Below are 20,915 nucleotides of genomic sequence, written 5' to 3' on the forward strand. Positions count from 1 at the left end.
ATCTCCCGAATATAATTTTGAAACTTTCTTTCTTCAGAAATTAAATTGAGTTGTTCAAAGCTACACATTACCATCAACCTATCGCTAATTTTGGTAGATAAACAATTAATAATGTTATCATATATGTAAGAGATGTAAGGGCAAGGATAGAAGAACTTTACAACTGCAACGCGAAGATCGAACTGTATAATTGAAAATTTACACATTTTACAAATTACAAAGTGTGAAGTTATCAGAAGGCCAGGCATAAGTGGTAGTTGTAGTTTCTTTATTAAGGTGAAACCACACATCATAAATGTTTCTGTACACATCTAAAGATAATAATATATCAATAAATTTATTAATTAACTAGTAAATATGAGCGATGCTGATGTTCACTGTGTTCTTCTTCCATGAAATATTAGAACACGGCAATTCCAGGAAATCAGGAGCTGAATTTTTCACTAGCAGGTATATTTCTTAAATCAGAGTTGAATTGGATGGCAAATGCATTTGTACACGTCTATTTCAACATTCGAAGTTTACTTACAAGAGCTGAAAAATCTAGCAAAATAACTGGGCTTGAATTTGTTAAGTTTATCATAAATGACTACAATGCAACAGGGTTGGAGAATAATTTAAACGTTGACATCTTCTACAAGAAATATCTTCTTATACAAAACTGCAATTCTTGAAGAAAAGGAAATAACTGCATAGAATGGTAGAATCATTCTACACAGTGGTTTCCTAGGATGCATAGCATTCATTCATTCATGTCTAATATACCATTTAACGACCAAAACAGAACTAATTTCCACAAAGCATCAAATCCAATCCATCATACTATTCATGCATGAGCTGCTATCTTATAACATTCATACAGGAAAAATGTTTATCTGGAAACATAGCTGAACGTAATACACGGCCAAAAGAGCATGGCAACGATCATTTTAGTGAAAGTAACCCAGAACCTGGCCACCTACATTCTTCTTAATGGCCTCTTCATGATCCAAAACACCATCAGGAGTTGTAATCACAACATAACCCCACTGCACAAAGCAAAAGAAAGGCACAATTATCCTCTTCCTTTGATTTCCTTTTACATATTGTTCATAAAACACAAATTATAACAACCACCATCAGACAGAAACAGCAGTCGGAAGCATTCCTATAACATGAAAACGAATCACTGACATAAACCAACCTGATGAGTAGGAAGAGTCTGCAATCTGTAGGCTTCAACATCCCTTGCCTTGATATCTTTTCGGTGTGTAAGGGCCTTGCAATCGTTAATCCTACCTAGTAGTTCAACCGTTATCCTTCCCACTCTATGCGGATCATAGACCTGAAAGTCTTTGATATAACCTGCAAGGAATTTAAGCCAAATTAGCTACACTAACAGTGGCACAGTGATAAAGAATTTTAGTTAGGTTCATGGGCCCTTCATTTTCATCTAACTAAGCAACAAGATATTTGTTTCACACACGGAAACTCATGCTTAGACCCAGATGGAAAATAATAACAGTAATCAAATCAACAACGAAAGTCATTCAAACTCCAAACATATAAACGAAGAAGAGATGAGATAAATTTCAGAGACTGAAATCACTTTTGACAAGGCGAATTCATACCATTTCCTCATTGCCCAGATTTGAAATTGTGAAACAGTTAAAGGGGTTTCGAATTTTAGAAAAAAGAATAGAAATTGTAAAAATAGTGGCTGAAGAAAAAAAGATACCATGGTTTTTCATGATGTGGAGAAATGAAGACATAACAGTGGAAATTGGCTTGAGTTCCACCATAGCTTTCCCTCTCCTCTCTGCATTCACCATACTCCTCAAGGCATCGTTCAGTATCCTCCTCCCCATCTCTCTAAATTCTCTAACCAAACTCCTCTTTCTCTCTCTAGGGTTTTCGAAATATAGTGGATTTCAAGGCAAGGGTATATTCGACATTTCGCCTACGTCAAGCTACGTAAATAGTTAAAATTCCACGGTCACACGCAAAACAAAACGCGAACACAAACTCTTCTCTCTCTCTCTCTCTCTCTCTCTCTCTCTCTCTGTGAATGCAATTTCGCGATTCGATTGGCGATTATGGAGGAGCTTCCGGCGTCGCTGTTGGTGGAAATTGTGAGTCGTTTAACGGACACTACCGATGTGGCGCGGTGCAGGGCGGTGTGTAAGAGCCTAAATGCGGCGTCGTACGAGGTGCGTTGGGTGAACCTGGTATGTTCCATGTCGCGCTACCTCAAGTCCCGTTCGCCGGAGACCAAGTACCTTGTCACCCCCTTCAAGACCGTCTTCGCTCAACTCGTTGGCCGCTACACCTCCACCCTCGACTCCGTCTCGCTCGGCGTCGATCGCGCCCTCGGTGGCGTCTCCTTCGACGACGTCGAGGATGAGTCCGACGATCTCTACCTTACCGACACGAACTTCATCACAGAGTGGCTTCCCTCCGTTTCCCACGCGCTCAAATCTTTCTCTGTCTCCGATTTCTGGGTCCAGTCTTGTTGGCGCCGATCCGAGGCCTTGTCCCTCATCTCTTCCACCTGTTAGCTTCTCGATTCTCAATTTTCCTTCGTTTTTTTCCTTCTTTTGCACGAATGCAATTTCTTGGGTGTGTTTTGTATTCTTTCAGTCAGAATTGGAGTTTTAATTTAGGTTAAGATTAATATGTTTAGATGTGAAACTTCAACTCTGGTTGAAGAATAATATCTAAAGAACCTAATGGTATGTTTGGAATGGTGGATGAAAATTGAAAGTGTTATCACTTATCGGCCATGGCGGATTTCGGTGGCGGTTTTCCTGACCACCGCCACAACAAGGCGGTGGCGAATCGGATTTTGCACGGCGGCCGCTATGGCCATGTCGAAGTTATGGCCATGTCGGAGTTCCAACGGATATCGGAAATATCCAAAATATCGGAAAAAATGGTGGCAGCGGCGGCAGCTGAGCATGAAGAAGAAGACGTAAACCTAAACCTAGTTTTTAAGAAACAAAAGTTTCGTTAATATTCTTTTCTCCTTGTTAAACGTACCAACAATGACAAAATTTTAGTAGAAGGGAAAAAGAAGGAAAGAAAATTTTGAGTTTTTAGTTTAGAACACTTTCTCTTAAATCAAGCAAAAAAAAAAAACAATGTATTGTATTCATGTATATCTTCTTTCTGTCTATTCAAACATACCATAAGTATATGTGTCTAAGTTTTTGTCGATCTCTCATGGAAATTTGCGATGTGTCTTTATTCAGGTCACAATCTAGTGAAATTGGTTGTGAGGAATGCGTGGTTATCCGTGGATGGTTTATGTTTGATGCCAACGTTGAGGTGTTTGACCCTTGAGTTTGTGAGACTGGATGATGAAGACTTAAGCAGGGTCAATGCTTGTTTCCCTAATTTGACTCAACTCAGTCTTATTGGGGTTGGTGGACTTAAGGAGCCTAAGATTAATTTCTTACACCTTACCACTTGTCAATGGTCGGTCTCAAATGCTCCACTTTCTTTGATCATATGTGCGCCTTGCCTTGTTGATTTTGATCTCAGATGCTTCAAACCTAGGCTGATTGTCCTTGAAGCCCCTTCCTTGTCCAATTTTAATCTCTCCATCGAGAATACTGATGAGCTCAAGTTGAAAAATTGTGCTAATATACAATGCCTTCAGCTCAGTGTAGAATGTCATTCTCTTGGTTTTTTGGTTAGCATGTTTCGTCACTTCAGCTCGATGAAGAGACTTACCTTGGATTTGGTGGGAAGAAGAGAACAGGTTGACGTGGCTAAGTTTGGGATTGATACCTTGTTGGATTGTTTTCCGAAGATAACATGTCTTAATTTAGGTCCTGGAGCCTGGCATGTAATGGAGAATTCTTTTAAACGAGGAGGTTTGGAAGATGGGATTGGGATGAAGATGATAAAACAACTTATTGCACATCTAGTGGTCCATGAAATGGAGGGTACTCTTGCATTTATCTCTTCTGTTTTGGATAAAAGCACCCACCTATCTGATGTTTCGCTTCTTATCCACCGTGATGTTGATTCATATGTTGCTGGCAGCCTGATCTCTTCATGCAGAAGCAAATTCCCGAGAGTAAGATGGAGATGGGGAATATGGAAAGAAGGAATCAAGGATACTTGGGTCTCTGATGGCACTTAGTTTGGTGGCTGCTATCTTGGTTATGAAAAAGGGGAGTTCTCATTGATTTGTTGTATCATAGGTTTACGAATAGACGAGTCATGTTAGGACACTGTCAGAATTTTAATATATTTTTGTTGAATCAACTCCAAGAAGTACAAATGAACGTTAAACGACCCAAAGTGTCCATAAAAAAATATTTCCGATGTTGGAAAACTGGAGAAAGTTGAAAGAAACTAGATGAGGGATCAGAAAGGGGAGTATGAGCTATGGTGCCATTGGTATCAGGAGAACTTTTTCCAAACTGTGTTGGCGAATTGGGTGCAGTTGGAAGTAGCATTCTTCTTTGGATTTGTGCAAGAACTGTGGATCAGCATTGCAAAATATAATGGCTATAGTTAACTGTTGGGAAGAAGCCACCTTGTGGAAAGTACTCCTCCCCCCCCGTCAAATTTCTTTGTTTAGATCTTCTTTAGGCTTGGTTGCTGTTGTATTATCTCTTCGTACAGATCTTTGTGCTGCTTTTTTTTGCAAGCATGTGTATATATTCTTGTATTATTCATCGCTGTTGTTGTTTTATGGATTGAACTTTAGGTGGACTCACCAGGTGAGTGCTTCATTCCTGAATATTTGGATCTCTATTAAAGTAGAAATCTTTATTCTTCAATGATAGGTGGGTAACTTTCACTTAGACGATTAAATATATTATTATTTTTATTTTGTTTTTATTAATTTTTGTTAAAAAATATAATATTTCATTATTAAAAAGATTGTAAAGTGGAAGTGGGAGAAAAAAATTAGTGTCAAAGAGACCTTTTCCTCCATCTTTATTTAGTAATGAGACATTGAGTAGTGACATGTTGACATTATTGTGTGTTACTACCGCTGCGTGTCACACAACGGTTTTAAAGTGAAATGTATTAAACTTTTAAAATTTAAATTTATTGTATAAATTTTTATTATGATTATAAAAGTAAGGAAAAACGGTTCTAACACAATTTTAAAATAAAATATATTAAACTTTTTAAAATTCAAATTTATTATATAAATTTTTATTATGATTATAAAAGTAAGGAACAAATATTTTGAACCAGTGATAAAAAAATGTTAAAAAAAATAAAACATACTTATATAATATATAGATATGTGTGTCTATGTTTTACATTGAGTTGTGAAGTTACTGTTTTTTACTATCACGAGTGTCAAATCAACTTTTATCATTTTATAATTGAAAATACAAAAATGTTTATTTGACATCTACATTCCAATAAATATTAATATTTTAATTATTTATAAAAAATTATAATTTTTTAATTTTAAAATATTTTATATTTGGTTTGTATTTAAAGGTGTTTTTTTAATTTTTTTTATTACAAATATTAATATTTATTGTAGGCGTAAAATAGAGCAGGTGTCAAAATATCATAATCCTAGAAAATAATGGTTGAACAACCGGTAGTACTTGCTCTATCATACAACCGCTATAATAAAATTAATATTATCGGACCTGTGAAAATATTTTGAACAGATTTAACATTTGGTTTAGGGTCAGAATGCGAAATTAAGGCATATCAAATTGGAGACATCTTTTCTCTTAATTCACTTTGTTTTTCACTTTCTTCCTCCTTCTCAAGCTTTCTCCTCTCTTCCACCATTCGTCACCAATCTCTAAACCCTCAAAAGACATCATCGAGACACTCTTCTAAAGACTAAGAGTTTATTATTTAATTTTAATCTCTAAAATTTTCTTTCAAATGAAATTCAAATTTAAAAACATTCAAATATTTTATTTACCTGGATTAAATCGTTAATTTCCAAATTTTAAATTAATACCCAGTCTGCACTATCATTGCATTACTATATTTTTTACTATTTTTTAACTTCAAAAATTTCAATTTATTATAATAAAACTATAAAATATTTTAGTAAATCATAGTTATGTGTTAATAAAATATTTATAATTCATTATATTTTTTAGATGTTTATTATTTTGTTAATTTTTTATATGTTTTCTTAATGTTAATTTGAAATTTTAATTCTACATATGTTAACTCATTTTATTTTCCTATTACATTTTTAAATTATTAAAAAAATATTTTATGACTAATAATAATATTATAATAAAATTTTATAGTTTTATCTTCCATGGAGTTCTTTTTACAAACCATTATAATAATAACAAATCTTATTCTTAATCATCTTACAAAATCAAATTTTATTCATACTTTTTTTTTCTTTCTCTTAAATAAAATAAAATTAATCTTAATATTTTTAATTAACTATTTTAAATTGCTTTTCTTTATAATATATATATTTTTTTAAAAATTTTAATTTTCCTTTTTTTTCAAAGCAAAAGCACAATATAAACTGTCATCGATCAAATTCTGAGTGGATTTCTGGAACCGAGAATGACGAAACTAGTTGAGAATTTGACTTCTAAAATGAGTGAATTCTTACCTGTTCCATTTGAGAAATGAATTAAACAGCTCCATTTGAAACTGAATTCTTAACTACAATGAAGAGTTCTATTTGAAAAATAATTTGACATTGGCTTTACTTTGAATTTAAAAAATATATATATTTTGGAAACAAAATTATGCAAGTTAATATATTGTTGAATTATTTAAGTAAACATAATGTAAGAAATTTAGATCCTATAAATATCGAGTCATAGTTATTTACAGTTCCCAAACCTGCAAAAACCTTATGACAAATGAGTTTTTCCCATATAAAAGTTACAAAAGAACGTGTAACTATATGATAAAGAGAGAATTAAAAAGTACTTAACTGAAGTGGTTATACAACTGATTGTTGATGGGTCGTTAATTCTGTTGTTTTTTCTTTTAAGTTTCTTTATTGATGCTTGATTTGGAAACCTGATAAAAGTATTTCTATGTTTAAGTTAATTTAATACATCACGTAAAAAATGTATATTGTAAATCTTATTAGAACTTACCTTACATTTATGTAAAGGAAAAAATAAATCGTAGTTGCTAACTGATTTATAGTTTAATTTTTTATGTAAATTGATATATTGATATCATAATTCGTAAAGATTCGATCAGTTATAGAAATCGAGTGATATGACTTATTCGATATCGACTAAGAAAAAAAAATATAATTTAGGTAGTTTTCAAAGAAATTGATAAGTGCAAAAAAAAAATTATATTATAGAAAGAAAAAGAGAAAAATAGAAAGAAAAGAGATAGGAGAGTGGGTTGTATGAAGAGTGACAGTGGTAAGTGGCGCAGAATATCACGTTGAGTCTGGGCAAAGAGTGAAGAACAGAAAGAGAATGGAATTACTTCCCGCCGCTGCACCTCCGATCTCGAAGAAAAAAGGGTTCCGATCGCTTAAGCTCGTCAACGCCGACATGGAGCAGCTTCTCTCCGACCAACCCGTCGGCGTCGACTACGGCACCCTCGACAATGGCCTTCGCTACTACGTTCGCTGCAATTCCAAGCCTCGCATGAGAGCCGCTCTCGCTCTCGCCGTCAGGGCTGGGTAACCAATAACTTAACCTAATCTAACCTAACCTAATTCTCCATTCTATACTCCATGTATTATGAATCGTTCAATGCTGAATCGCTGATTGTGAAATCGGTTACGGCAGATCAGTTCTTGAAGAAGAGGATGAGCGCGGAGTTGCTCACATTGTTGAGCACCTCGCCTTCAGTGCCACCAAGAAATACACCAATCACGACATCATCAAATTCCTCGAGAGTATTGGAGCCGAATTCGGCGCCTGTCAGAACGCCGTGACCTCTGCCGACGACACCGTTTACGAGCTCTTGGTTCCGGTCGACAAGCCGGAGCTGTTGTCTCAGGCCATTTCGATCTTGGCGGAGTTCAGTTCAGAGGTCTCAATTAGAATTATGTTATGCTCTGTTTGGATAACTCTGTTTTGTTATTCTAGGTTTTTTGTAATTGGATTTTTCTGTGTTTGTAGATTCGTGTTTCGAAGGATGACTTGGCGAAGGAGAGAGGAGCTGTCATGGAAGAGTACAGGGGAAGCAGAAATGCCACGGGGCGGCTGCAGGATGCTCATTGGATATTGATGATGGAAGGTTCAAAGGTGCCTGTATCCAACACTTGCTACTTGCTATATTATTAGCCAATGTTGATTAAAATGGTTAGAACATGTGATTGCACTTTGGGAAATTGTTTTATATCGATTGGTGTCATTTCATGAAGTGTCGAATGGATTGCAGTATGCTGAACGGTTGCCAATTGGCCTAGAGAAAGTGATTCGGACGGTTTCTTCAGAGACTGTGAAGCATTTCTACAAGAAGTGGTACCATTTATGTAATATGGCAGTGATAGCAGTCGGAGATTTTAATGATACGCAGGTTTTTTATTTGTTTACATATGATTTTTGTTTGGGAAATTAACTGTGCTGTTTAGTTGTGATTGTGATTTCTGTAATCGCTCATACACTTACAATTGCAGGGTGTAGTTGAGTTAATAAAGACTCATTTTGGCCAGAAAATTCCAGATCCTGATCCTCCACTTATACCAACATTCCAGGTTCCATCACACGATGAGCCACGGTTTTCGTGTTTTGTTGAATCCGAAGCTGCTGGGGTAAGTAGGTAACGAACCTTTAACTTTTAATGCAAGTTCCAGGAATTTTTGTTAGTGATTTTATCTAGCTTTGAAATTAACACTTTAACATGGGCTTTCCTAATAACAGTCTGCAGTGATGATTAGCTATAAGGCACCAGTGGATGAGCTTAAAACAGTGAAAGACTACCGAAATTTACTAGCAGAGTCCATGTTCCTCTATGCTTTAAACCAGAGGTTCTTTAAAATAGCACGTAGAAATGATCCACCCTATTTCTCCTGTTCTGCTGCTGGTGATGTTTTAGTCCGCCCATTAAAGGCCAATATAATGACTTCCTCTTGTAAAAGAAAAGGAACTATTGAAGCCCTGGAATCGATGTTGATAGAGGTACTTTTCATCTTGACCTGAATTGCATTTTTCTTCTTCGAGTTTCCTTCTTTTGTCCCCTTTTTATTATGATATTTATGACAGCTATATTTCAGGTTGCCAGGGTAAGACTTCATGGCTTTTCTGATCGTGAAATATCTGTAGTCCGTGCCCTACTGATGTCAGAGATTGAATCTGCATATTTGGAGCGAGATCAAATTCAATCTACCAGCTTGAGAGATGAATATTTACAAGTATATATTTTTTTTTCACATTAAAATGTATCCTAACAAACTATATGTGACTTTGGAGATAATCTTCTCTTTGTTCATGCAGCATTTTCTCCACAGTGAACCTGTTGTTGGGATTGAATACGAGGCTCAACTCCAAAAGACTCTTCTACCACGTGAGTTGATGATCTTCTACTCTTTTTTTTTTCTTTCGACATCAAATTTCTGGATAATCAAGTTCGGGAGTCCTTGTAATTTATGCTGTATTTATTACCCATCAGATATATCAACATTAGAAATCTCTAAGTGTTCCGAGAAATTAAGGACATCGTGTAGTTGTGTCATTAAGACTATTGAGCCACAACCTTTTGCCGTGCTTGATGATCTGAAAAATGTTGTTAAGAAAGTCAATCTTCTGGAGGAAGAAGGGAGAATCTCTTCTTGGGACGACGAACATGTTCCAGAAGAAATTGTCACTACAAAGCCAAATATGGGGTGAGTTTGATTCAACCATGAAATCGTTCTCTATTTTGTGCATTGCATTTTCATTTGCCAATATAGTTCTTTACTTTCTGATTTCTGGCCCACCCCATATAATCACTTGTGAATGTATCCTTGAGATCATCGTTGTTAATCCATATAATCAAGTCTCAACGCTGCTGTTATTAAGTACCTCCTTGGTAGCTTGTTTTAGGTAGACGTTGCAACTTTATCCTATTATGAAAGAGTGGTTGACAATGACATGTTTCTTCCTATGAGAACATTTGCAGTTTTATTCGTTATCAACAGATCATCCAAATTTGTAAAGCATTAAGCTTTGATGGTTCTTCTTTAACTCCTATTACTTGGATCTATTCAGAGAAAATAAAGTAAATTCCTTTTCCTTGATAAGTGTCATGGTTATGTGGCCATACTATTACTTCATTTTAGCTCCCTGCCCATATGTTACAATAACAAGAATTCCAAATTTCAGAATGGTTAGAGAAAACTGAAAATAATGGTTTTCCCTGTAGGGGTCAGTTTTTTTTATAATTTTAGGTCTTATTGTTTATTTTGCCACTATAAGCCTTGTTTCATTAAAATCTTGATTTTTTGTAATTTGTAATAGCCAATATCATCTGTTTAACCAGCTGTAATTTGTAATAGCCAATATAATGTGTATACCAGTTATTAACCTATCATATGGATACAATTTCTATCTTTATGAGCTTTTGAAATGTGATCTGGTTTTTCTTACAGTTAAATTTATGTTAGGAAATCACATTCGAAATCTTGATCCCCTCCCCTGTCTTCAAATTAGGCATGTTGTGCAGGAATTGGAATATTCAAATATTGGAGCTACTGAACTGGTACTGTCAAATGGCATGCGGATCTGTTACAAGCGCACAGACTTTCTTGATGACCAGGTCCCAATTCTCTTAGGCATTGCTTATCAAATTTATCATGGTTCATAATTCATACCTATTTCTTGAATATACATTGACCTGCTTCTGTACCAATCTGGTACACTACCGATTGACAGCTTGCTTCAAATTTGTTAAATTATATGACATGACCCTAATAGAGTATAATTATGATATTTAAACCTAGGATTTTTCTTCTACAGATCTAATTCAACACGTCACAAAAAAATCCAACGCAAAATGCCCAAAACAAATAATTGATTTTTTTTGTCGGATTGGATTAATTTCAGCTTTTGTTTTTCGAAAATGAAATCTAAACCAAAAAATAGAAATTGGAGCGCTTATGCTGCATGTAGTCCGAGATATTTGAGTTTCTTGCCTTTTACTAATTCAAAATTTAACTTAGCATGCATATGCACTTACTGGGCATCAGCTGACACTCCCCCGACTGATTTTTCATTATTAACGGTGAATTTAGAATTTTAGCATTAATAATTATCAGTTCTAATCTATAGATGTATTTTAACAGGTTATCTTCACTGGGTATTCTTATGGGGGTTTATCTGAACTCCCAGAGAGTGAGTACTTCTCTTGTTCAATGGGACCAACTATTGCTGGGGAAATTGGTGTGTTTGGTTATAGACCATCTGTCCTAATGGATATGCTTGCTGGCAAGAGAGCTGAAGTCGGTACCAAGATTGGTGCATATATGAGAACTTTTTATGGTGATTGTTCACCTTCAGACCTAGAAACTGCTTTGCAGGTATATTTGATAAAATTAACAAAAACTTTCCTTTCCTTTCTTGATTTGATGGCAATTTAAGTCGTAGTATGTAGTTGCTCACAAATAAGCAAGCGTATAAAAAACCATTATTAAATCGTAGATCCACTTGTTTATGTTTTAAAGCAGGAAGCAAGTATTTTTACTTTTAACTTAGTATGCAGTAATAATCTTGTTCTTAATTCCTGATAATATTTTTTTTTCAAGTTATGAGATGATTTTTTGTCATTTTTTATTTTATGATGTGCTCTAATGCCATGACATGTGATTCCAGCTAACTTCTATTTTTACTTTTGGCTTTTCTGCTTTTGATTTTGTTGGTAAGTAATACAATTTGTTGAGATATTTTTAAGATATTTGGTAAATTGGGGAAATATTAATATGTTTAGTTTCACCGGGGGATACCTGTTTAAAAATCCAAGTATGACCTACCTGCAATGTGCTTGTTGAATGTGAATGTTCTTGTTGAATCTACGGGTGTGAATGTGCTTTTTTTGCCATTCCTAGTTTTTTTTTTTTATCGGCAAAAAAAAACACTTTCCATTCCTAGTTAGTGCTAATTAATTAGATAAAAGGGGGAGAGTAATGATGGAAGATGCATTGGAAGAATTGGAATAATTTTTTCTAAAGGGGAACCCTAGGAAGAGATCACTTTTTCCTTGTTCTAATAATTTTCAGTCAAGAAATGCAAGGGCTTTGAGAAAACACTTTCCATTTTAATTTTTGTTTTCACTTTTAATTACAAAACTGAGACCTTATTTTCCATTTGTTTCATGGTTTCAAAAAATTGTATTGGAAATAGTGAAAACAAAGCTTTGAAAACAGTAAATTGATTGAGAAAATTTGACACTTTTGTTATTAAAAGTGAAAAAGTAACATGAAATAAGAAGTGAACAGGCTTTAATATTTCTTTTCTTTTCTATTTTGTATTACTAACTCATACACACTTCAATTCCACTATTACGTGTTAGGCTAATCTTCTTTCTACCTATTCTGATGACATTTGTTTATTTCTTATGTATTTCAGCTTGTCTATCAGCTATTTACAACAAATTTGACACCAGGTGAAGAAGATGTCAAAATAGTTATGCAGATGGCTGAAGAAGCAGTCTCTGCTCAAGATAGAGATCCATATACTGCTTTTACAAACCGTGTAAAAGAGCTTAACTATGGCAACTCTTATTTTTTCCGGGTATAGCTACTTTCTGACATCATTGCATCTATTAAACCATTGACTGAATGATCTACTTTTGACTTTCAGCATATTGTTTGTGTTGCAGCCTATTAGAAAAAGTGACCTACAAAAGGTTGATCCATGGAAAGCTTGTGAATTCTTCAGTACATGTTTCAAAGATCCATCAACTTTTAGTGTTGTGATTGTTGGGAACATTGATCCTGCTATTGCAATGCCCTTGATATTGCAGTACCTAGTGAGTGTGATTCCGTTAAACAAAAGCCAGGATACCTTGAACTATTCTATATCAATTGATTTCTTTCCATGCAGGGTGGAATACCAAAACCTCCTGAACCTATTATGCAATTTAACCGTGATGAACTGAAAGGATTACCGTTCACTTTTCCTACAGCAATCCATAGGTATGTCAATGCACTGAATTCACAAACAAAGGTGTTACGATAATTGTTGTGTGGCGTTGTACCATCAGGAAAAGATGTGAATATTTTGTTAGGCTCTCAAATAAACTGTATGTTGTTTCAAAAGAAAAAAAAAACATGCTTAGAGCATCATCCCTTGGAAAGATTGTACTCTTGCTTCCCTATTGCATCTTTTTGACAATCTGGATGTTACAAACATCTTTCCACATTATCAATTGTGTATGGATGCCGATATACTTTTGAAGGATTCAGTGCATCTTCTAAATAAACCACGCTGTGTTTGTAGAGAAGTGGTTCGGAGTCCCATGGTGGAAGCACAATGTTTGGTGCAGATATGTTTTCCTGTGGAGCTGAGGAATGGAACCATGGTGTGTGTTCTCCACCCCCTAGTTTCTGAATTTATGTAATTATATAAAATTATAAATTGAACTAACAAGGATTAGCAGTTGTTAGATAAGTAAGTTCCTTGTGCATGTTGACTTTGTTAGGAGAGGTAAGACCCACTTTGGTAATGTCTACATTTCAGGGGATTAATCTCATGGTTTCTAGAGCAAAAAATTTACAGATATTAAAAACCTGTATTTACTGAATCTTATAAATAACATGATAATCTGTGTTTCGACCTGCATGGGGTTTGGGGGACTTGATTTGGCAGGTGGAGGAGATTCATTATGTTGGGTTCTTGAGCAAGCTTCTTGAAACAAAAATAATGCAGGTTCTCCGTTTCAAGCATGGCCAGGTGTATATTTGTTACTATCTTTTTCCTTCAGTTGTTATATATGTATTCTACTATTTCTAAGGCTTTACCTCCCTGCACCAGATATACTCTGTAGGTGTTTCAGTATTTCTTGGTGGTAATAAACCCTCAAGAGTAGGTGATATTCGTGGAGACGTGAGCATAAATTTTTCTTGTGATCCAGACATATCTTCCAAGCTGGCAAGTCTCCTTCCTATGTAAAATAAGTGAACTTCTCAATATATTACTCGGTGAGAATTACTGTCTTATAAAATCATTTACAGGTAGATATTGCTTTGGATGAAATGTTACGTCTTCAAGAGGAAGGGCCTTCAGAACAGGACGTTTCGACCATGCTTGAAATTGAGCAACGAGCTCATGAGAATGGACTGCAGGTTAATTTGGTCTTGAAGTTTGTCTTATTAGCATTGTAGTCTTTACAACTCAGTCAATTGAACAAAAATGGATACACTGACACGAATTCTTATAAGCTCATCTCTTTTATCCACAAAAGCATTCAGAATCGTGGATGAACATTTTCTTTTTACTTATTTATTTGAACACGTCTTTCAGGAAAATTATTATTGGCTGGATAAGATTTTGCATAGCTATCAATCAAGAGTCTATGCGGGTGATGCTGGCACTTCTTTTGAGGTGAGTGACTACTGCAATGTCATGAAATGCCATGTGTCATGAGGATTACTATTTGCATTTGGTTTTCCTCATCAGAAAGGAATTAATCATAACTTCTAGTTCCAGTTCTGTTGCTTTATGACCAGTGTTGAGTTTGGAATGAAGTTTAGCACATGAATATGTAAATATCTATCTCTTCAATTGATTTTTGATTCTGACAAATGAATGCAACATTGAGATGTTGCTTGCAAGTTATTATGATCTAAAAATAAATAATTTTCTCCCCTTTTCATAATCTTGTTATAATTAAAATTATATTATCGATCTTGACGTGACATAGCTGCGTTTCTTTAAATTAAATGATGTTCTGTTTGTATGTTGCAAATTATGATGATTGTATAGGTTATGGTCATATCATATTTGCTCATTTTCATATAAATGAAATCTGCAATTATCTCTGCTGCAGGTTCAAGATGAAGGGCGATCAAAAGTTAGATCATCCCTTACACCGTCAACTGCCCAATTGGCACTTAAAAGAATATTGCCTTTTCCTTGCAAAAACAAGTATACTGTTGTGATTCTAATGCCCAAGGCTTCTCCTTTTCAATTACTGAAATCAGTATTCCAATCTGCTCGAACTAACTATGGCAAAGAAACGAAGGTTAGTTAGTCGGGCCTGTTGTAGTTAAATTATTTTATACATGCCTGGAAGTATAGGAAACAACTAATATTATATTACATTTTTTTTATGACAGATTTTGGCAGGAGTTGCTGGCCTTGCAGTTTTAGCATTCAGTTTGTGGAGACACGGGCGAAGTAATAGCAGACACCTGCTTAGCAGAGCCGTGAATTAGAAATTTTCCAACTCTCGTAGTTCTTTTTTTTTTTCACTAAAGGCACAAAACGTACATAACATGATGAGAATAGGTTATGTAAATTGGTTAGTGTTGACTTAGGTGGCAAATTAGGTGTTTACGTAGCAGCCCCAATGAAGGTTTTAAATGAAACATATATGTACATTGATTTGTGCTGCAGAGAAGGGTATCGTGCAGCTTCGTTACAAAAGCATGGGAACTTGATGGTGATGCGACATTGTTTCCATGTTGGTTATTTTTCTTATCTCTCGGAAAGTACTAGTTTTGGCTGACTGACATAGTTCCTGGACAAGTCTGCAGAATAATAAGAGGTTTGGTGATTTCAGCTGCATCTGTATGCCTTTTAATATCATTTCACTTTTTTTATACTTTCCAACTGTGGGGAAATAGCATAAATATTTTAGGAGATATCTTGGTTTAGATTTTGGTAGAATTAATTACGAAAAAAATGAAATTCATTTGAAAGATTGTTTTAAAAAAAATATTTGCGATTAGAAATAATGTTTCAAAAAGTTTTGAAAAATCAATCTTGTTTAGATACTAAAATAATGTAATTTTATATTTTATATATATATATATATATATATATATATATATATATTATGCATGCTCGATTTTAAAAAAAATTAGTTTCTTATTGGAATTAGCTTTATATATAGATTCAGAATAACTTTTAATCAACGTGATGTCTTCTCACAAAAGTATTACTTTGTTATAATTGTATTTATCCTATAATTAATATAAAGTTAAAGCAAAATGTTTTGGCAAGATGTTATTAGATGTCAATATTAAACTCTTTTATGATGATATTTCGCACTAATTAAATTTTTTTAAATTAATTACTTGTCTACTAATAATTTGAGTTAAAAAAGTGTGCAAAATATGCTTTTTGAATTTTATGTTGTGCTTATTCTAATTATTTAGGGCATTCTTTTACAGATATCAAATTCTTCCAATTAACTTCTGTAGATGTGTTTGTAAACACTTTTTTTTGAAAAAAAAGGGAGTTCAATTAAAAAACAACAGCAAAAGTTAGATTCAAGTTATCCTTGAACTTATGAACATACATGACATACACAGATGTATTAAATTTAAGGTTTCAATATTTATAGAGATATAGTTTTCACAATGAACTTTGGATACAACCTTATTTTGATCAAAATAACAAGTTTGGGCATCAGGTTAGTATCGTTTGAGAAAAAAGTAATTAAGATATTCTTTTAAATTTTAAATTGATTATACTTTTTAATTATTTCACATTTATATTATTTTAACCCTATAATAATTTTTTTAATAGGATCTAATTCAGTTGAGCACGGTACATGAATATATATATATATATATATATATATATATATATGTTCAGTTTTTTATAAATAAAAAATTGCGTAAAATCTGTTAAATATACATTAAGCAAATGGGTGATTTCAAGACATCAAAACCGAAACAGTTAGACATTTAATTACTGTAATAAAAAAGTTAAATCATATTAATTAGATTCTTGACAATATTTTTTATTGGAAGGTCATTTATAATTATTCAAAGAAAATAACTACCCCGTTTTTAAGCCTAAAAAAGAGTTAACATATTATATAGTTAATTTAAGAGATAGTAAATTTTAAGTTATTTGTCCTTAACTGTCAAGAAAAGACAATTAAAAAAAAAAAACTCAAAAAAATATATGTTTTTTACTGCTTCTTCCTCCACCACCATATGTTTTTTTACCACTTCCATAACATAAGTTTTTATATTCTAAAAATATAAAATATTTTTTTTAATTTAAAAGTATTTTCTACACATAAGATAAGTTTTTTTATTATATAATTAAAAAAAAATAATATGCGTTGATAGTTTTCGGATTGTATTATTCAAAAGTCTTTATTGATACGAGATAAACTTCATAATTATGTAATTCAGAAATTTTCTTTCAAATGTGTGATTACTTTTTGAATTACATAATCTAGAAGTTAATATCATATTTAGAAAAAGCATCCGGATTACATAATCAATAGGCTTATCTCAAATTCAAAAATAACTTATGGATTTTATAAATATAAAAAACACTTTTTGATCCGAAAACATCTTTTGGATTATGAATGGAGTAACACAAAAAGGATAAAATGGTATTTTCTCATTTAGTATGATGATACAATAAGGTATGGAGGTGCAGGAAGAAGCAATCATGTTTTTTCTCACTAAAAAAAGGCTGGATGCTGAGGCCTGTAGATTAGAGGCCCATTAGGGTTTGGGTTTTATTATTATATGTGAAAACCCTTTGTATAATTTGCTTTTCTGCCTCCCTCTCTTCCTCTTCTCTCTTCGTCGCTGCATTTCCCGAATCGAAAGAAAGGTATGTTATTTTCTCTGTGCGATTTCCAATCAAAACTGTTTCTATTAGCGTGTTCATTCAAATAGAAACAAACCCTGAGTATATCTTACATGCATAGGTAGGTTAATAACAATGGTGGAGAAAGCCAAGGGTAGGAAAGAGGAAGTAGTCTCTCGAGAGTACACCATCAACCTCCACAAACGCTTACATGGCTGGTAATCTCCTTTTTCTCAACTACGCAACCGTTCTTTCGAATTAGGTTTTCTCTAGTTATTAATATTCTTTGTCAAATTCAGAATTAATTCATATTTTATTTATGTCATTTTGTTTCTGATGTTTGTCTTAATGCACGAACAGCACGTTTAAGAAGAAGGCTCCCAAAGCGATTAAGGAGATAAGGAAGTTCGCGCAGAAGGCTATGGGGACGAATGATGTGAGAGTGGATGTGAAGCTCAACAAGTATGTCTGGAGTCAGGGGATCCGGGGTGTTCCCAGGAGGATCAGGGTTCGCATTGCTCGCAAGAGGAATGATGATGAGGATGCCAAAGAAGAGCTATTCTCTCTCGTTACCGTCGTCGAGATCCCCAAGGAGGACCTCAAAGGTTTGGGCACTAAGGTTATTGATGAAGAGGATTGATTATGTACTTTATATATATTTGCTGGTTATAGTTTATTTTGCGGATTTTATATTTAATTTTTGTTTTGTTGAGACATTGGGAATATGTAGTTTGATAATATTGATTTTCTGCCTCTGTTTTGATTGTCTTAGAAAGATGTAACACATTTGAGTTTAGACACTCTTTTTGCCTTGTTATTTTGGTTGCTAAGAGGATAGTGAGGGGAATAATTTCTGTTAAAGAACAGGTTATAACTATATTTGGAAAAGGGTAGCTTGAGCCTTTGTGGTAATACATCGTATAAACAGCTGGATTATTATAAAAAAGCATTTTAGAGTTAACATAAGTGCTATTGAGCTTGATGAGAAGCTAAAATTGAAGAGATAGAGTTTTTCATTAGAATTCCTCATGAGGAGCTAAGATTAAAGTAATCGATAGTTCCATTTGAATTCCTTGTAACTTCCTCAATGAACAACAGTCTACATAAACCTAGCTGGCCTAATTGGCATTACCACATTGGTGTGGATGAATGCAAATATAGCTGCAGTTTCATTCTTTTTTGCTGCAAACGCATCCTGTCTCCCCAAAACAATGTTGATAATTGCATAAAATGGTTCTTTCTAAAGATGGTAAACCAAAATTGAACCTTTTTATAAGGTGCTGTGAAACAGTTCGGTTTGAACTGAACTGGTTTTGTATGGTGGTTTAGTTTTAAGTGAATGGAACTCTGAAACCAAACAGGATTGTGAAATCTTATATATATAGGGTTTTGTATGATGGTTTAGTTTTAAGTGAATTGTATAGTGTTTTGTATGATGGTTTAGTTTTAAGTCCTATGTATAGTGGATTCGATTGAGCCCAAGATGTTTAATTAACAGTATCGGTTACAGTGGAGCTTTTAACTATTCAGTTTGATTCAAGCCTAACTGTTTGATATTCGTTTCCGTCCAAATTGTTTGATTTTTTTTTGGTCTTGTTTGGTTTGTGTTCCATGTTCATTCATGTATCAGTCTTGAGATGATGATTATTGATATAAATATTGAAAATTGAAACTTCACATTCTTATTCTACAAAATTGAAAATTATAAGTAAACTAAACTCAAATAATACAATTATACATCAATCATTAAAATTAAAATTTTATCCGAAATCATGTTAAAGAAAAGTTACTACCATTGTCGTTAATTTAATTCTATGATTTATAATCAATCCTAAATATATTCATTCAATTCTATCTATAACTATAATAATGGAATATTTTGATGTACTTCGATTAGACTTTTTTATACTTAATTTTAAACTTTAAAATATATTAGAGAGTAAACATGGAGGAATAAATAAGAAGGAAAGCGCAGATGAATTGTTCCTTTTTCACTACTGGTAAAAATGAGATTTGGTTAAACTTTTTGTAGTAATAAATTCAATGTTTAATTTAATATTATCCTATACGTAAAATATTTTTTTCAAAATAAATTGCTTAAATATATAGCATTAAATATTTCTATTCACCAAACTTAAGTTTATGAAAAACTTTTTATATATACATATTTTATCTTTATTATTATGTTGATTTTATTTCTTAAATAACTTTATATTTTTATTATAATAATGTCATCTTATTATTTCATGTTGTAATATATTATTTTTAACATTTTCGACCATATATACATTGATTTTTAAATATTTCATTTTAAAATAAAAATGTTAAGTACCAAAAAAATTCTTTTACTCGTATCAAAAGCTTGAAACATAACTTTTGTGGTGATTAAATTGATTCTTGACTTTCCACTTTCCTATAAAATTGTTAACACTTAACTTAGAAAGTGTTGGTAACAATTTTGAAACAAATCAATACACCGAAAGTCTTTTTTTCTTCTATAAAATACATCTTATGCTAGATAATTTAGAAAAATAGTTACAAACACTTATTTACTTATAACGTTGCATTGTGCTTGTTTGAACTTACCTATACCATTTATAAGTAATTTTTTTAATGAATTTATTGATTAAATTATAATAACAATTGAGTATATATATTTTTTAAGGATAAATTGTATATATTAAAAGATAAAAATTATTATATATACACTTTCATTTTTTTTATGTTTTGATTAATCAATATTCTTAAGTTAGGTGAATTGAAATTCAAACTTTTTATTATTTTGTTCTCATTCGTCGATCTTCCTTACATGTATTATGTTTTTACATATTTTTGTATTTAAAAAAAATTACATTTTCATTAACCAAAGTACACATTCATCCCCGAGGATGCATAATATTGTAGTTGATAAGTATTAAATAATACTGGAAAGACATAAGTTAAATTTCTGATAAAAATATATATCTGAAATTTTACTAACATATAGGATTCTCTATATCAAAATTTTAATAATTACTATAATTTTTGTTTATTAACGTAATATAAACGCGTATATATTTATGTGTTTTTTTTAGTATTTATAACAATATGTAAAGAGAACCCCTCTTCATATATATAGTATAATTTGTAATGATATTAATAAATTTATGATATATTAATTAAAAATTATTATATAATAATATTATATAAAAAATATTAAAAAAATACAGATACATTGTTTTACTAATATGTGTAACTTATGTGTTGACACTCGTAGGACACTTATTAGTAAAGTATTCA

General features: G+C 32.8%; 4 protein-coding genes across 10 annotated transcripts; 3 read left to right on the plus strand and 1 right to left on the minus strand.

The window, feature by feature from the left end:
• Positions 1-667: 667 nt before the first annotated feature.
• On the minus strand, positions 668-1,988 carry LOC137812803 (small ribosomal subunit protein uS8my). The gene is made up of 3 exons (XM_068615007.1): positions 1,718-1,988; positions 1,184-1,344; positions 668-1,028 (listed from the first exon to the last, which is right to left on the minus strand). The coding sequence occupies exons 1-3, from the start codon at positions 1,845-1,847 to the stop codon at positions 930-932; spliced, it is 390 nt and encodes a 129-aa protein (XP_068471108.1). The 5' UTR covers positions 1,848-1,988; the 3' UTR covers positions 668-929.
• Positions 1,989-2,075: 87 nt separating this feature from the next.
• On the plus strand, positions 2,076-4,775 carry LOC137812801 (F-box/LRR-repeat protein At4g29420). The gene is made up of 2 exons (XM_068615005.1): positions 2,076-2,532; positions 3,231-4,775. Exons 1-2 carry the CDS (start codon positions 2,076-2,078, stop codon positions 4,127-4,129), a joined length of 1,356 nt encoding a protein of 451 aa, XP_068471106.1. The 3' UTR covers positions 4,130-4,775.
• Positions 4,776-7,227: 2,452 nt separating this feature from the next.
• On the plus strand, positions 7,228-15,641 carry LOC137812804 (zinc protease PQQL-like). 6 transcript variants are annotated; one of them, XM_068615008.1, is made up of 21 exons: positions 7,228-7,612; positions 7,722-7,968; positions 8,058-8,183; positions 8,320-8,457; positions 8,558-8,692; positions 8,802-9,059; positions 9,155-9,292; positions 9,375-9,444; positions 9,550-9,763; positions 10,569-10,674; positions 11,201-11,434; positions 12,480-12,644; positions 12,733-12,882; positions 12,957-13,048; positions 13,353-13,434; positions 13,722-13,805; positions 13,887-14,007; positions 14,091-14,197; positions 14,376-14,456; positions 14,902-15,096; positions 15,191-15,641. In XM_068615008.1, exons 1-21 carry the CDS (start codon positions 7,404-7,406, stop codon positions 15,287-15,289), a joined length of 3,051 nt encoding a protein of 1,016 aa, XP_068471109.1. In that variant the 5' UTR covers positions 7,228-7,403; the 3' UTR covers positions 15,290-15,641. The 6 variants fall into 6 exon arrangements, with proteins under 6 accessions (XP_068471109.1, XP_068471110.1, XP_068471113.1 ...); XM_068615009.1 differs by having other exon boundaries at positions 13,887-14,003; positions 14,087-14,197; XM_068615012.1 differs by having other exon boundaries at positions 7,302-7,612; positions 8,058-8,240.
• Positions 15,642-17,530: 1,889 nt separating this feature from the next.
• On the plus strand, positions 17,531-18,436 carry LOC137812806 (large ribosomal subunit protein eL31). 2 transcript variants are annotated; one of them, XM_068615014.1, is made up of 3 exons: positions 17,531-17,660; positions 17,758-17,854; positions 17,997-18,436. In XM_068615014.1, the coding sequence occupies exons 2-3, from the start codon at positions 17,772-17,774 to the stop codon at positions 18,274-18,276; spliced, it is 363 nt and encodes a 120-aa protein (XP_068471115.1). In that variant the 5' UTR covers positions 17,531-17,660; positions 17,758-17,771; the 3' UTR covers positions 18,277-18,436. The 2 variants fall into 2 exon arrangements, with proteins under 2 accessions (XP_068471115.1, XP_068471116.1); XM_068615015.1 differs by having other exon boundaries at positions 17,593-17,660; positions 17,762-17,854.
• Positions 18,437-20,915: the final 2,479 nt, after the last annotated feature.

This window comes from Phaseolus vulgaris, chromosome 2, assembly GCF_000499845.2.
Source record: "Phaseolus vulgaris cultivar G19833 chromosome 2, P. vulgaris v2.0, whole genome shotgun sequence".
Taxonomy (NCBI): Eukaryota; Viridiplantae; Streptophyta; class Magnoliopsida; order Fabales; family Fabaceae; genus Phaseolus; species Phaseolus vulgaris.